This window comes from Lissotriton vulgaris, chromosome 6, assembly GCF_964263255.1.
Source record: "Lissotriton vulgaris chromosome 6, aLisVul1.2, whole genome shotgun sequence".
NCBI lineage: Eukaryota > Metazoa > Chordata > Amphibia > Caudata > Salamandridae > Lissotriton > Lissotriton vulgaris.
In genome coordinates, this window is record NC_141694.1 from 1613184407 (window position 1) to 1613199229 (window position 14823).

Here is a 14823-nt window from a genome sequence, read left to right on the forward strand (position 1 = left end):
GTAAGACAGTAAAACCCATGAGAAAAAATGCATGCAAATCTGTAACCAGCAGGGCAGCAAATTTAGAGGTCTAACCTATGGCTGGCGTGCCCAAAAAAGTCCATGGCAAAGTATTTACTGTAGCAAAACATGTATATAACCACAGGGAATGATGTTCAAACTCATAATGCCCGTGTTTCAGAGAATTGAAGCTTGAATACTGAACACTATTATCCATCTTGTGCTTAAGAAAATGGAGATTTGAGAAAGAAATACTTGTGCATTGAAAGCCATTGAAATGCTTTAATGGCAGCGCACCGACGACTCTGTCCTCTGCTCCGCCATTGAAATGTAATTACACCGTCCTACTAATGAGCTATTTATCAATACTTGCCATAATGACGAGCCTGCTGGACTACAGAAGAGAGCACTTTACTGCTCTAACCTTGTTTATCAAAATAACTCAATGTTCTTCGGTGTCACAAGAACAGTAGCAGCGCCCTTACCTCTGAGCAAAAACAGGCAATGTTTGATACTGTAATTGTAATCAAGTGTCATTTCTAAATGCAGACTAGGAAACAATATATTTCTGATATCACAAAGTGTAGCACGTTTCTCCAATGTATTTGTAACCATAATGGCATTTAATAGATTAACGATGTAACTAAGATGTTAGGCACTGGAGAATTTGTATGATGGGTAAATAGCCTACAAATGGGTGTAAATACTGCTGGCCAAATCTTCAAAATGATTTGACTTACTAGCACACATAGGCTTTTTTTCCCAACTGCACATCTAGCTTTTTGTTGTTCTCAAATGTTGATTTTGCATTTAAAGAAAATTTACTCACAGAAACATTTATGTATGAGTACGCCTGAGAGGGGGTCAGGTATTGCGTTGGCGTTACAGGATAAGAATAGCCTGCGACTTTGAGAAATACCACCAATTTAGTGTTTGAAGATATTTACAAACTAGTGTCTGACCCTTTCGAACCCTGGAAAAGGTCTCTGATTTATTTCAGTGAAGGGGACAGGAGTGAATCCCTTTCCAATGTGGGAAGGAGGTATGAACACCCGAAAACATTTGGTGGAGCACATGGGAACTGGTTTCTCTTGGAGGAAACTATTTTCGCCACTGAGAAAAAAGAAGAAAAAAGCCCTTGCACTTGCTCATGTTTATTCTTAAGCGAAATACATGGGTGAGTGTTTTATCCAAGAAAATGTCTGGCTAGTGATTGTTTTATCCCAAAAAAATTCTACAGAAAATTAGCATGTTCACCCAGCATTATCGCACCTCTGTATGATCTAGTCGGAATTCATTTTGATTTTAACACTGTTATCAGAGCAATTAAATTGTGCCCTCACAGACTTTTCCTCAAATGGGAAAAGGCAAAATTGAACGAATCTGATTTTACAGCAATGGCTTTTTTTGTGCAACAAAGGAGCCCCTTGAGTCCAATTTAAACCCTAAGTGGGTGTAGGTTACATGTTCATCAATGGTGGACCCATTAAGGCGCCAATTCCACTTTTTAGATATTTGTAGTTCTAAGGGTATAACTTTGGTCTTTTTGAGATTGATTTCCAACTGGTTGTTAACCGAGTACTCGGCGAGCCTATTAAGCAGTCTTTGCAGAGCTACTCGGGTAAAGCTTAATAGGAGCAGATCATCTGCATATAGAATATTACACAACTTTTGTCCGCCAACGCTCGGTCCATGAGACCCAAGACTCGGTGCATGTCAAACACCACAATTTGAAATCCAGATAGAGCTGTTAACTCCATTTCCAGCCCCATCTGGCTTAGCGGAAGCACTCCTACAGATGTCAGGGGAGTGTAAAAAACTGATCCGTACTCTGGCAACAAACCTTTCGAAACAGAGGGTTAATCAACTAATAGGAAGTGCCAGAAACAGTTTCAGATGAATACAGCCCTACTTCCCCAACAATGCAGGTGTCAAATCATTCACTAGTCTCATTTTTTTTCTTCAAATTATGTACTATCAAAGAGTGCTCTGAACCTGCCGCATGGGGTTGGTATGTTTGGGGAAAAAAATTACCTAAATATTAAATGTGGATGGTGTTTACGTTGAATTGGCTTATCTTATGCACACTGCAAAACAACATTTCTTCCATGCACAAGCAAGTGGTTGGAGTTAACAGAAGTTAAATAGTTCAGGTAACTCATAGCAAGTTAAATCCATGTAGAGGATATATATAGAGGGGTAACACTTACTTGTATGGTTACATAGTGGTTACATAGTTCAACGTATGTGGGGCTGAGACTGGATAGTCAGGAATGTAAAGATTATTCCAGGAAGAAGCAGTTTTAAAATACATCATACAAGTGAAGCAAGTTTGAACATAGATATGACATTCAGGCATCTTTGAAAATAGTGAAAATAGTGTAATGGAGAATGGGGTGACAGAGAATCAAGGGGTTAGACTAGTGGGTCTTGAGTCTTGATCTAAACTACATCATTGATTGGGAGAGGTGGAATTGACTGAGGGGGTTGTTCCAGCGGCTGGAGGGGGCAGCAACTGAGAATCAATTATCTCATCTGTGTTTGCATCTGGTTGTGGTGTTTCAGTGCCTTCCCTTTGCAGTACGCTGAAACGTATCTTCTGTTATGGTGGAACAGCAAGTTTTGGCTTCATATTATTACCTGGCAAACTACAAATGTTCCAGTTTAGCTGTGGATGTTCTGAAGCATAAATGACAGCCAGATGTATTAAAACTCTGCTCTCATTGTTAAGGGCCAGGAACGAATCCAACAACTTATGGATGATGAAAATCACTGCAAACATACATTTAGAGACATAGTGAATGAGGGTTTCCGAATATGCCTCTTTTATGGGGATATAACAAGTCTGTTTGATTGCTGCCCTAAGCATTCAATCTTCATTTGCAATAGACAGTTATGAACACAACAGAACACATCCATGTTGCATTTATCTGCACGTGGATGCTTTCGTGTTTCTTTAGACTTTAATGATCTTTTCAGCTTTTTCTGAGTCCCACTACCTAAAGGAATTATAGATTTTGCATTTGCACCACCCAATGTCAATCTAATAATGTATTTACCTTCACTGTAGAGTGCTCTCATTGGATACCAGCTACGCTGCATGGAAGATGCCAAACTCACTACAAGATTTTAATTTCCAATTTGACTATTTGGAAATGTCGGCCAGTTGCTCAACATTGCCCTTGGCATGGATTAGCTGGTGTTGCTGTCTAGACTTGATTCTGCTGTTTAAACAGTGGCCATACTTTTATGGAGCCTGCCTCTCCTTTCAGTTGTTAGAACAGAAAAAATACCTGGATTTACAAAATGCCCGCCGTGAACTCCATATGACCTCACAAATGGTTTTACCAACAGAACTACAGACTCCCACAGAACCATAACCTCTTCACAGACAGCACCAAAATATGCCAACGACAGAGGAGAAAGGAACGCTAGACTCCTCTTTTACACAATTTGGATTTTCCCTCAGTCATAAAGAATGGCCGGAAACCACAGAAGAGACTCCCTCAGGCAAAGGCAGTGACAAGACACTTCATAATCAGATTTCACAGGCAATTAGCAAATCAGCCACTTAGTCACCAAACACACATTTCTAGGTCTGATAAACCTGCTTCTACAAGATTCAAAATAATTATGTGAAAATGTTGTGACTCAATGTACTCAGATAACGTAGAAAAGAAGGAATACATGATTAGGAACTGAGTAATTAGGAGTGTAAGGATGAGGTGTCAAACAGCTTAGCACTGAGTCCTGAATACGTTTCTGACAAACACCCATAAATACGAGGAACAAAGTCACTGTTACCCATGAATTCAGCATATAAGATTTGTGATCTAACTCCATCAGCCTGTCTCTGAGAGTTATACTGGTTAAAGGTTTTGTATTAGAACTCAAATAAAACAATGCTTGTCCTTTGTCCTCAAATATGCTGTGTACATACCTCGCCGCCCTCCGCTCTCCCTCCCCGCTCCCGCTTCCCGCCACCGCCATCAGCCCCGCCCCTTTTCTCTTCTGTTCCCTCCCCGCTCCCGCCTCCCAGCTGCTCCGCCCACCCGCGCACTTGGCCTTTAAATGGCGACCGTGCGACGCAGGTGAGTGTGACCCACTTGTGGGACACCCCCGCGCCGCACGGCCACCAGCTGCTGCGTGTGCTCCTGTGCCTGCCTTCTGCCTCAGCGCCGGCCTCGCTGCCGCCTTGAGCGCTCCCCTCTGGTTTTGCCGGTTTCTGACCGAAATTTGTGCTTGTTTTATTTGTTTGCCGTAAGATCGTTTGTCAACTGTTTTTGCCTCTGTTTTGCCGGTTTCTGACCGAAATTTGTGCTTGTTTTATTTGTTTGCCGTAAGATCGTGTGTCAACTGTTTTTGCCTCTGTTTTGACCTGCATTGTTGCCTGTACCCAGTGCCCCATTTTTTTCTTCGTGTTTTGCATTTGTGCCTGTCTCCTTCCTGTGTGCCCGCCTACCTCGCCGCCCTCCGCTCTCCCTCCCCGCTCCCGCTTCCCGCCACCGCCATCAGCCCCGCCCCTTTTCTCTTCTGTTCCCTCCCCGCTCCCGCCTCCCAGCTGCTCCGCCCACCCGCGCACTTCGCCTTTAAATGGCGACCGTGCGAACGCGCAGCGGTCACGCGCAGCGGGCGCGCCGATTGTGCGCCGAAGGCGCGCCAAAGGTAAGCCCGTCTGCGCCCGTCCGCGACCGGATCGCGACCAGCGCCAGGACCCCTGGCCCACGAAGACCCCGACCGACACGTCTGACGTACTCAGCCGCCACCCTCATCGCTCTCAACACCGGCCGACTCCCGGAATGCCATCAAGCCACTCCAAGACGTACCCACGGACCTTTCAGCTGCCACGCCTGCAAGTTCTCCTGCATCCGGACCTGCCTCGCACCAGCACCCGCCAAGTCGAACACCAGCAGCACCCACCTCAAGTGCATCCTGCTCAACACCCGCTCCGTCCACAGACACGCCATCGAACTCTGGAACCTCCTAGACGCCACAGCCCCTGACGTCGCCTTCCTCACGGAGACCTGGATGAACGCCTCTTCAGCTCCCGACATCGCCATCGCTATCCCAGAGGGCTACAAGATCGTCCGGAGGGACCGAAACGCCAACCAGATGGGAGGAGGCATCGCCATCATCCACAGGAACACCATCCGTCTCACGACCAGCACCGACAACACCCTGACCAGCGCCGAACACCTGCATTTCCAGATCCACACCAACCCGAACACCACCCTCAGAGGCACCCTGATCTACCGACCCCCTGGACCACGCACACAATTCAGCGAGGACATCGCCGACTTCGTCAGCCCGCATGCCCTCCCCTCCGCTGACTACATCCTCCTGGGAGACCTCAACTTCCACCTAGAGAACAACAACGACCGCAACAACAGCACCCTGCTCGACAACCTCGCCAACTTGGGACTCAAGCAACTGGTGTCCACCCCCACCCACCTCGCAGGACACACTCTCGACGCAGTCTTCTCTTCCAGCACAGACATCGACTTCAGCCACGCCACAGAGCTCCAATGGACGGACCACAGCTGCGTCCACTTCACCTTCAAGAGAACGACGACCCACCACCACCAACAACAGGCCGCCCGCAGAAGCTGGAACAAGATCACAGCAGACCAGCTCGCCACCTCCCTGAGCCAGCACCCTCCTGCCAGCTCAGCGAACCCCAGCCAGGCCGCCGACAACCTCACGAAGTGGATCAGCAACTGCGCGGACGAACTCGCCCCACTGAGGACCCCGCCTAGCAGACCCGGCAGCAAGAAGGCGCTATGGTTCACCGACGAACTCAAGAGCTCCAAGAAGAACGTCCGAGCCCTCGAGAAAGTCTGGAGAAAGGAACCGACACCGGACAACAGGACCTCCTTCAAACTTGCCACCCGGAAACACCACCAGCTGATCCGCGCCGCCAAGAAAACAGCATTCAAGGACCGGTTGGACAACAACGCACACAACTGCAAGGAACTCTTCAACATCGTGAAAGAGCTCTCCAACCCCAGCGCAGGAAACAACGACATCACCCCATCGCAAGACCTCTGCAACTCCCTCGCTTCATACTTCCACAACAAGATCGCGGACATACACAACAGCTTCTGCAACCAACCAACGCACACCATGACCGACCTACCACCCCCCACCACCACCCTCCACGCCTGGACCCCGATCAGCACCGAAGACACCATCCGCACGATGAACTCCATCCACTCCGGATCACCGACCGACCCCTGCCCTCACCACGTCTTCAACAAGGCCGACGCTGTCATCGCACCCCACCTGCGAGACATCATCAACACATCCTTCGACACCACCATCTTCCCTGAGAGCTGGAAACACGCCGAACTCAGCGCTCTACTCAAGAAACCAACAGCGGACCCCACCGACCTCAAGAACTACCGCCCCATCTCGCTCCTCCCGTTTCCAGCCAAAGTCATCGAGAAGACCGTCAACAAGCAGATGGCCGCCTTCCTCGAGACGAATGGATCCCTCGACCCCTCACAGTCCGGCTTCCGAGCAAATCACAGCACCGAGACCGCCCTCATCGCCGCCACCGATGACATCCGGGCCCTGATGGACAATGGAGAAACAGCGGCCCTCATCCTCCTAGACCTCTCCGCGGCATTCGACACGGTCTGCCACCGCACCCTAGTACGGCGCCTCAGCAACATCGGAATCCAGGACAAGGCGCTGGAATGGATCATCTCCTTCCTCAACGGAAGAACACAGAGAGTCCGCCTACCACCGTTCAAGTCAGAGGCCTCCGAAGTCATCTGCGGCGTCCCTCAAGGATCATCTCTGAGCCCCACCCTCTTCAACGTCTACATGAGCCCCCTCGCGGCCATCGTACGCAAACACCACCTCAGCATAATCTCCTACGCCGACGACACCCAGCTGATCCTCTCCCTGACCAACGACCCCACCGCCGCCAGAGCCAACCTGCACGAAGGGATGAAAGAGGTAGCCGAGTGGATGACGACCAGCCGCCTGAAACTGAACTCGGACAAGACGGAGGTCCTCATCCTGGGCCCCTCACCCTCCGCCTGGGACGACTCCTGGTGGCCTCCCGCCCTGGGCACCGCACCCAAACCGACAGACCATGCACGCAACCTGGGCTTCATCCTGGACTCCTCCCTCTCCATGACCAGGCAAGTCAACAACGTCTCCTCGGCGTGCTTCAACATCCTACGCATGCTACGGAAGATCTTCTGGTGGATCCCCACCGAGACCAGGAAGACCATCACCCAGGCCCTCGTCACCAGCCGACTGGACTACGGCAACGCCCTCTACGCCGGTACCACCGCCAAGCTCCAGAAGAGACTCCAGCGGATCCAGAACGCCTCAGCCAGACTCATCCTCGACATCCCACGAACCAGCCACATCTCCGGACATCTGAGAGACCTTCACTGGCTCCCCGTCAACAAAAGAATCACCTTCCGCCTCCTCACCCACGCACACAAAGCCCTACACGACCAAGGCCCGAGCTACCTCAACAGCCGGATCAACTTCTACGCTCCCAAACGCCACCTCCGATCAGCCAACCACGCCCTCGCCACCGTCCCCCGGATCCGAAGAGCGACTACAGGAGGAAGGTCCTTCTCCTACCTGGCCGCCAAGACCTGGAACTCCCTCCCGACCGACCTGCGCCTGACCCAAGACCACCTCTCCTTCAGGAAGAAGCTGAAGACCTGGCTGTTCGAGCAGTAGCGGCACCTCCCCCCCCCCCCCCCAGCGCCTTGAGACCCTACGGGTATGTAGCGCGCTTTATAAGTGTCACTGATTGATTACATAAAATGGCCATTAGTTCTTCACTTTTTAATCTGGATTGAGTCATACTTGACTTGAATTTTCCAGTTGACTTTAAGTTTCCCTCTTGAGACACTCTGTGGCACATTAAGAGACAAATTAAGTTGTTGGGTGTGCTACTACATCTAACAATAAATTAAAGGAAGACATGCTCGAATTAATCTCAGCCACTGGCAATGGGTTGAGCCGCATTCCAGTCCATTATTTTTTGTTAATTAGACCCCTCTGGACAGAAATTGAATTTGTATTCCTTCACTCAAAAGTTTCAGGCTGAATAATTAGTAAATTATCATAACCACTGGATTTCAGGTCTTTTTTTCTGTAATAGATAACAACGCTGAGAACGGTGTTGGCTTCATAACTGAGTTCTTGGAGCGCCCAGCATCAAAGTGATGTCTCATTATTGTCCAATGACTACGTCAGAAATGTGGTTATTCATTTGGCAGAATCGACACCCCTACCACCTCAACAAACCTACTCTATTAGGCTAAAACAGGGCCCTGAGAGAATCTCTGTTCAACTGTTGATAGATATGGCACAAGCATCAGACAATTCCCAAAGAAGAGTTCAAAGCAGTACCAACAATTTTAAAGTTAAGAGCACAACACAATAGAATTTCCAAACAAATTTAGAAAAATAGAGAAACATGTAATTAACAAAAAGACATAGTTAAATGATGCTGGCATTTGGAGTCAACTGCTGGAGGAGGGTAGGTTGATACCGTGGGATGTGATCTGTGAACTGTCATATAATACAATCTCCAAGTAAAAAGCTTGTTCCAGACATTAGACATGGAGATAGGAGCTTCAAATGATTTGGAAGAAACTTTAAATCAGGGGGCATCAAAAGTCAAGTAGTTCTCTAGATGGTCCTGACTGATTATCGATTTGGTGGACGGAGACTTCAGATTGCTGGAGAAGCTGTGGAAAGACACCTGCCGGAGCTCCAGTTAGACTTTTTATGGCAAGTATTTTTCAATCTTCTTTATGGCACTGTCAAGCCTACCAATTTAAGGAGAAACAATCTTGTCTCCCTTCACAGGGCATATTGGACCCCACTCAGGCTGTCGAAATTGAGGAAAGGAGTAGTGGTGAGGTGCGTGAAGTGTGAACTAGAAAAAGCAGACAACATTGATATGTTTGTGGAATGTTCAGGAGTTCAGAAATTCTGGGAGGACATGACTAAGGCTTTCATGGACATTCTTGGTACAGAAGTTCAGGTAAGCCTATTGTGGTATCTCCCACCTTGTTTCCCCCCGGCGTCTCCGCATGTAATGGAGCTGCTCGCGGTGACATTGTGGAAAATTAACACAAACTTGGTGAACATTATCGGCGCCATCTTGCCCCCTTTTCAAGCCCATTCGTGTGCGTAAGCGGCAGCCATTTTGAACACCATGGCCTCCCTGCCCCTCGCTGATAGCCAGCGCGTCTCTCTCTCTCTCTTAGCCTCGCAAGCATTCCCCCCACACACTGACAACCCCCGCTCTCTCATGCCTTGGGTCATAAACCCCCCTCAGCGCAGCTTCACCACGGAATCCCATCCTGCTCCCAGCGCGACACCTCCCCTCATTCCTTTCATGGCCTCAGATCCTTTTGATGCAAACCCCTTTTTCCTGTGTCCCCGTTTATCTTCCTTGTTCCCAGGCCGCCACCTGGCCCTGCGGATACTGTTTATTACCCCGTACAGTAGGAAGCTTCCCCTCCCCATCAAAAGACCCCCGAATCGATCAAAGCCCCCACCCCATGAGATCCGATCAACCCCATGCATTCCGTGAATCGGCGGAATGCCCTGCTGTGCGACAACCATCACCTGTTGTGACCGGGGTGGGGAATCCAACTGTAAATGTATGTGGGAACGGGCCTGAAGGGGAGATTCCGAGGATGTTCTTTCAACTATCAACGTATTGCGAGAATGTGTTATGTGCAATAAAGGTCATAAACCCTAGTATAAGAGGCCAGGCCTCAGAGATGTGGTTAGAGCACCTCGTGACGATACTTGCTGTCTGAATTGATGTGTTCTCCTCCGGAGAGAATAAAATCCTCGTTTCCTGCCTTCCAGTCTCCAGCGCCTGCTTCTTCATTGATTAACATTGGTGGGTCATAGAGGCGATACCGCCGGGCAACATAAAAGGGTCTTTGGTTACTGGTTGTCTTTGGAACCCTTTTTTACAACATCACTTAGAATGTCACCGCGACCAGCGCTCCAAGGCGAGCGCCGGTGGGCAGAGTGAAGCTGCCACCTGTTATGGCCATCTGCTGTGGCTGGGGTCGCTGTTTGTCCTTTTATGTTGGTACTTGACTAAACACCTACTGACTCCTAATCAAACCGTGTCTGTTGTTGTGGCCATCACTACACTGGCGACGAGGATGGGATGCAAACCCATGCGTGCAAAGCACAATGGATTAGCACACTACACCTATCTCTTGGTATTTAAGGTACACTGGGGAAGCAGGCAAAAATCAACAAACATGGAGCAAAATTGCTATTTTACATGAGCTTGGCTAGCTGATCTGGCTAGTAGGGAAGTCTGTAGAAAATGGATAAGTATCCTTCCACCGATGACTACGGATTAGACAAAGTCTATTAAATACACTCTTTTAATATGACAGATTTGGTAAAGAAAAGATATATGTTTTGGGCACCACTAGTAAGGCGGTTAGAACAAGAGGGGTGACCGATGTAGGTTCTTTGAAAGTTAGATTTCAGGGATTTGTACTATGAATACTACTACTCGCATCTTTTGTAATTTGTTAACTGGTCTTGACAGCCATGTTATAAGAAGAAAAAGCAAATTGTGCCCTGGGCACGGTGGATCTTTTAAGATAAGGACGCAGACAGAGTAAGATCTTAGAAAGTTACCTAAGCGAATAATGACCAACAAAAAAAAAAACACCAAAATCATCAAAAATAAGTTAAGGAGAGCTGGAGATATGGATTTTTTTCTAAGTTTCATGGCGAAAAGAAGTCAAGGACTATGGAAAAACAACAGCTCATGCTGGACGGAGACCTAGGCAGAATTTCAGGTGACCATGGTGGAACAGAGGTTGGATACACCAAGTGGGTTGTCCCAGTTTCACCTTTAAACTTAGTTGGCAAATTATGGGGAAGCTTCCTCTGCTTAGTCCTGCAGCCTCTAGCTCCTAAGGGCACTCCGGTCACCTGTTGGGCCAAGTCCTCTTTAGTCAGCTGGGCCATCTTGGAGAAGGACTCCTTCTGCATTGTTTCTCTGAATCGGGTAAACAGAAGACCAAACACTTGACCATTGCAGAGGAGTTCCTGTCCGTAGGTGCCAGCAGGATTAAGGAGTCTTCGGGTCCTTGTGTGAGTGCTTTTCTTCCAGCAGGAGCTAGGAGCTTGTACTCTTCTTCCAACAGGACCTTCTTTATATGGCATCTTCCCAGGAATGTTCTCAGGAGGTGGTGTGGGAGGTGCCAGATTTTGCCCTGAGCACTATCCAGTGACTGAAGGAATTTCACATTCTGCTTCTTATCAACTCTCAAACACATTGATTTGGGCCCACGTAGACTCTAACTGGAAACAGACGTTTTCAATGTGTTTTCTTGTAAAAACTGGTGATGACTTGGAGGCTACATCAGTACTTCAAAAGCAGCATCCCATCCCAAAGTTTGTTTATGGCAGAGGGCAAAGCTGAAAACACAGCTGTTTCAGTCTACGGCCTCAATTGTATAAAATGCTGCTCATGTGTCGGGTAGGGGTATTTTGCACTCTACAGTAGAGCGTATGAGGAACCTAGAGTGTGGAAAATGATTCATTCAATCGAGCTACGGTGATAAAACAGACCCAGGTAAAGTTGGTAATCTCTGTTGCATGCAAGTAGTCAGTGTCATTGGACAACTGGGCCTTGCAGATCCTACCCTCACCCTGATAGAAGCCATCCATGTAGGGCCTACAGAAGATGCATCATCACACTCTCAGTAATGCAACTGGCACACGACAGACTTGGAAATGCCTCCACCCATCTCAATATGCGGTGGAATACCGTAGACTTAGTAATGCGGGTGAAATCACTGTTAATCCTGATAGAGAGGGTACCACTGTCACAGGGAAGCCTCAAGTTGGTGTGCTTGGATTTTCACCACATTTTCACTAGTGGGCTACAGTGCACTGATGGTGGCGATGGTGGTCACCAATGACCAGTCTTTTCTGTATGAGTACCAAAGAAAATGCAATGAGGCTTTATCGGCTGGGGTTTTCACTCAGGACATAAAAATCGAGTGGCATCTAAAAATGAAACGAGTACTGCTTAGCCTGGACACGTTTTTGCCTTTAGTTATTACCTAGTTTAACATATCTCATAGTCCAATGCACGTGTTCTATGCTCAAATGTAAAATGAGTACAGGTAAGGTCCTTGTTTTAGAATATTTAGTTTGTCACCTTTTTCAGTTCACGCGCATACACCCACCCACTACTCTTTTTAGTTAACACACACATTACACTTTTTACTACACACACACACACACACACACACACACACACACACACAAACACAAAAACACACACAAACACAATCACACACACCCATAGAGGCATCAGTTACTACAAAAGAAAAAAATCTGTTAGGATTTCGGTCCTGTCAACAAGATATATTTGCTCTTTTTTAACAGTAAAAATCAATCAACAATGCCGCTATTAGAGGACTTACAATTCTGGTGGCTTTTTGTCATGGTTTCCGAATCTAGTGCATGATAGAATTCATAAGCTGAGCGGCCGAGCAGTTCTTCTGGGTGATATCCAACCAATTCAGTAATTCTTCAAAAATTAAAAGGAAAAGGATATTAGTACTATAAGCACAGTAGTCTGCTAGAATTAGCCAGTTTTCGATACAATCTGGATTTGCTACGAACATTGAATTTTAGGTACTCCATTTTAGGTGGCAATGTTGTCTGCGGGTTTGTGTTTCACGCAGAGTTTTCATACAAGGGCCCTTTTAAAGCTTTGTGGAAGAACAGTATGTGCAACGCCCCTCACATGGCAAGCCACCCCTAGACTTTCAGAGCAGGAGCTGCTGTTTCCTGGAGGGGGAGTTTCATAATTATAATTTGCCTGATAGGTTGTTGAATCTCCCTCCTTTCCCCGGCTGGACTCTGGAAATACTATGTATCTGGATATTTTCAGAGTGCTAAAATTGCCCCCTACTCAAACTGCACATGCGAGCAAAGGCTGGACTCCCCCGTAGCATCCTATTGCATCAGTCAGTTCAGGGAAGACCATAGCTAGCTTTAATGGCTCAGTGGGGAGGAATGTATAATAATAAAGAATTAATTCTATCTTTGGGCGTCAATGGAGAATTCTGCATAGGCACATCCTAGTGGATTCCTATCCACTAATAATTGTGCCAAACAGTTAAGTCAACAATTGTGACATCAACTCTGTTTAGAAAGGTCTTCCTTGCCTTTCAACTTTGTTTCATTTTGACACTGAGTAAAACTTTTAACAGCGCATTAAAGAACATACTTAGGTTGTCAGAGTCTAAAAGAATGTCAGTGGCAATCTGTCCGCAATTAACTGATGCACGTTTTAAATAACCGTAGTAGAACAAGCTGCAAAGATGGTGGTATCACAACTCAAACACATTCATATAGAATGTGGTGGAGAATGCCTGTTGATGTTACATCTTATGATGATGCATAAATGACGGTCAAGTTCCATGAACCGAGTGGGTACCCTCTAGGCATTATTTTCATGGCCTGCTTGTATGTCATGGGCATAGTGAGGCTAGAGCAGGCAGGGGTTCTGATTCCATTGTCTAAAGGCAGATGTTTGCATTGGATATGCCCCTATGTGACTGAATATTGAGTATAATGTTTAAAAGGACTGTGGTTCGTAGTGCTTTTGTGAAAGGCATTGCAATTTTTTGGGCTAGCTAATATCAGGACTTTATCCTGAGCTGGATTATCGGCAAATAATTAAATGGGTAGGACATAGCAGAAGACACACATTATTGATCTGCTGTACCTGTGGGAGTACACTGATTTGGTCAAAATCCTCTGATAGCAGAATGAGTTCAGTATTTTTCACGAGGAATTAATTAACACAATGCATCAGTGAAAAAGTTAATCAACAAAATAATATATGCAATAAAGAAAACTCAACCATAAAAATTACTGAAGAGATCCTATCACAATTCTGTAAATGCCACTTAAGGAAAAACAAGATATATTCATGACATTTAAAGGGCTAGTCCACTGTGAGTTGAAGGTAAATCATTACAAGCTGCTCGACAATCTCTAGTGGGCTCAATAATAAGAGAAGAAACACTAAGCTTGTGGAAAGGTAATCAAACAAAACCTCAAATTCTCTAGAAGTGTTCCTCATCCAGTCCGACTTTGTATGTTTCATTGATGTTTCCCCAGTGATGAAAAAATGTGTTTTCAGTTATAGAGGGCCTTAACATAAGTCTCATTTCTTTTTGTGCTTAGGATTTTTATTTACATTTCTTCACCTTAGCATCATTTCATCTGCACCATGTGAGAAAGCAAGCAGATGATACTGATGCTGGTACATGAGAAATGCTCCAACTAGTTATGTACTGAATATCTTAAATCTTAAAAGCAGTGGGTAACCCGTTACCTGTCACCCAAATCATTTCTCATTCCCTGACCAAAATGCCATCTCTCCAGTTCCTTGACCAGCACTTCCTAGTTTTTCATTGTGTGCATGTGATTAAGATACATAATTACGATGCATAACTCATTAGGGGTCATGTAAAAAAGAATGTAGGCAAGACAAAATCCTCATAATGATTGGCAGCAAAAACTGCATGTATTAAAATCACAAAGCATTCAAGAGTGAGCCTGTATGACCATGCAGATCAAATTCTTTCTGTAGCTCTGAAAACTTCAGATCTTTATGTTTGTCTGTGAAGTGCTTGAAGTAATCAAGCCCTTTTAATAGTGTCAGAATTGATATAAGTAATGTTTGGGATGATGATTTGACAAACATCAATGGTCAATCTTCTACCAGTAGAGTATCTCAGTCGCTTGCATGAATCT

The 14823-nt window shown here is 46.5% G+C and overlaps 1 protein-coding gene across 2 annotated transcripts in view; it reads right to left on the bottom strand.

Moving 5' to 3' along the window:
• The window catches only part of EPAS1 (endothelial PAS domain protein 1), a 293430-nt gene that overhangs the window by 52657 nt on the left and 225950 nt on the right, over positions 1 to 14823 (bottom strand). For both annotated transcript variants that reach the window (XM_086927783.1, XM_086927784.1), the window contains exon 7: positions 12474 to 12580. In XM_086927783.1, coding sequence (XP_086783909.1) covers positions 12474 to 12580 — 107 coding nt within the window. The remainder of the gene's footprint in view (positions 1 to 12473; positions 12581 to 14823) is intronic.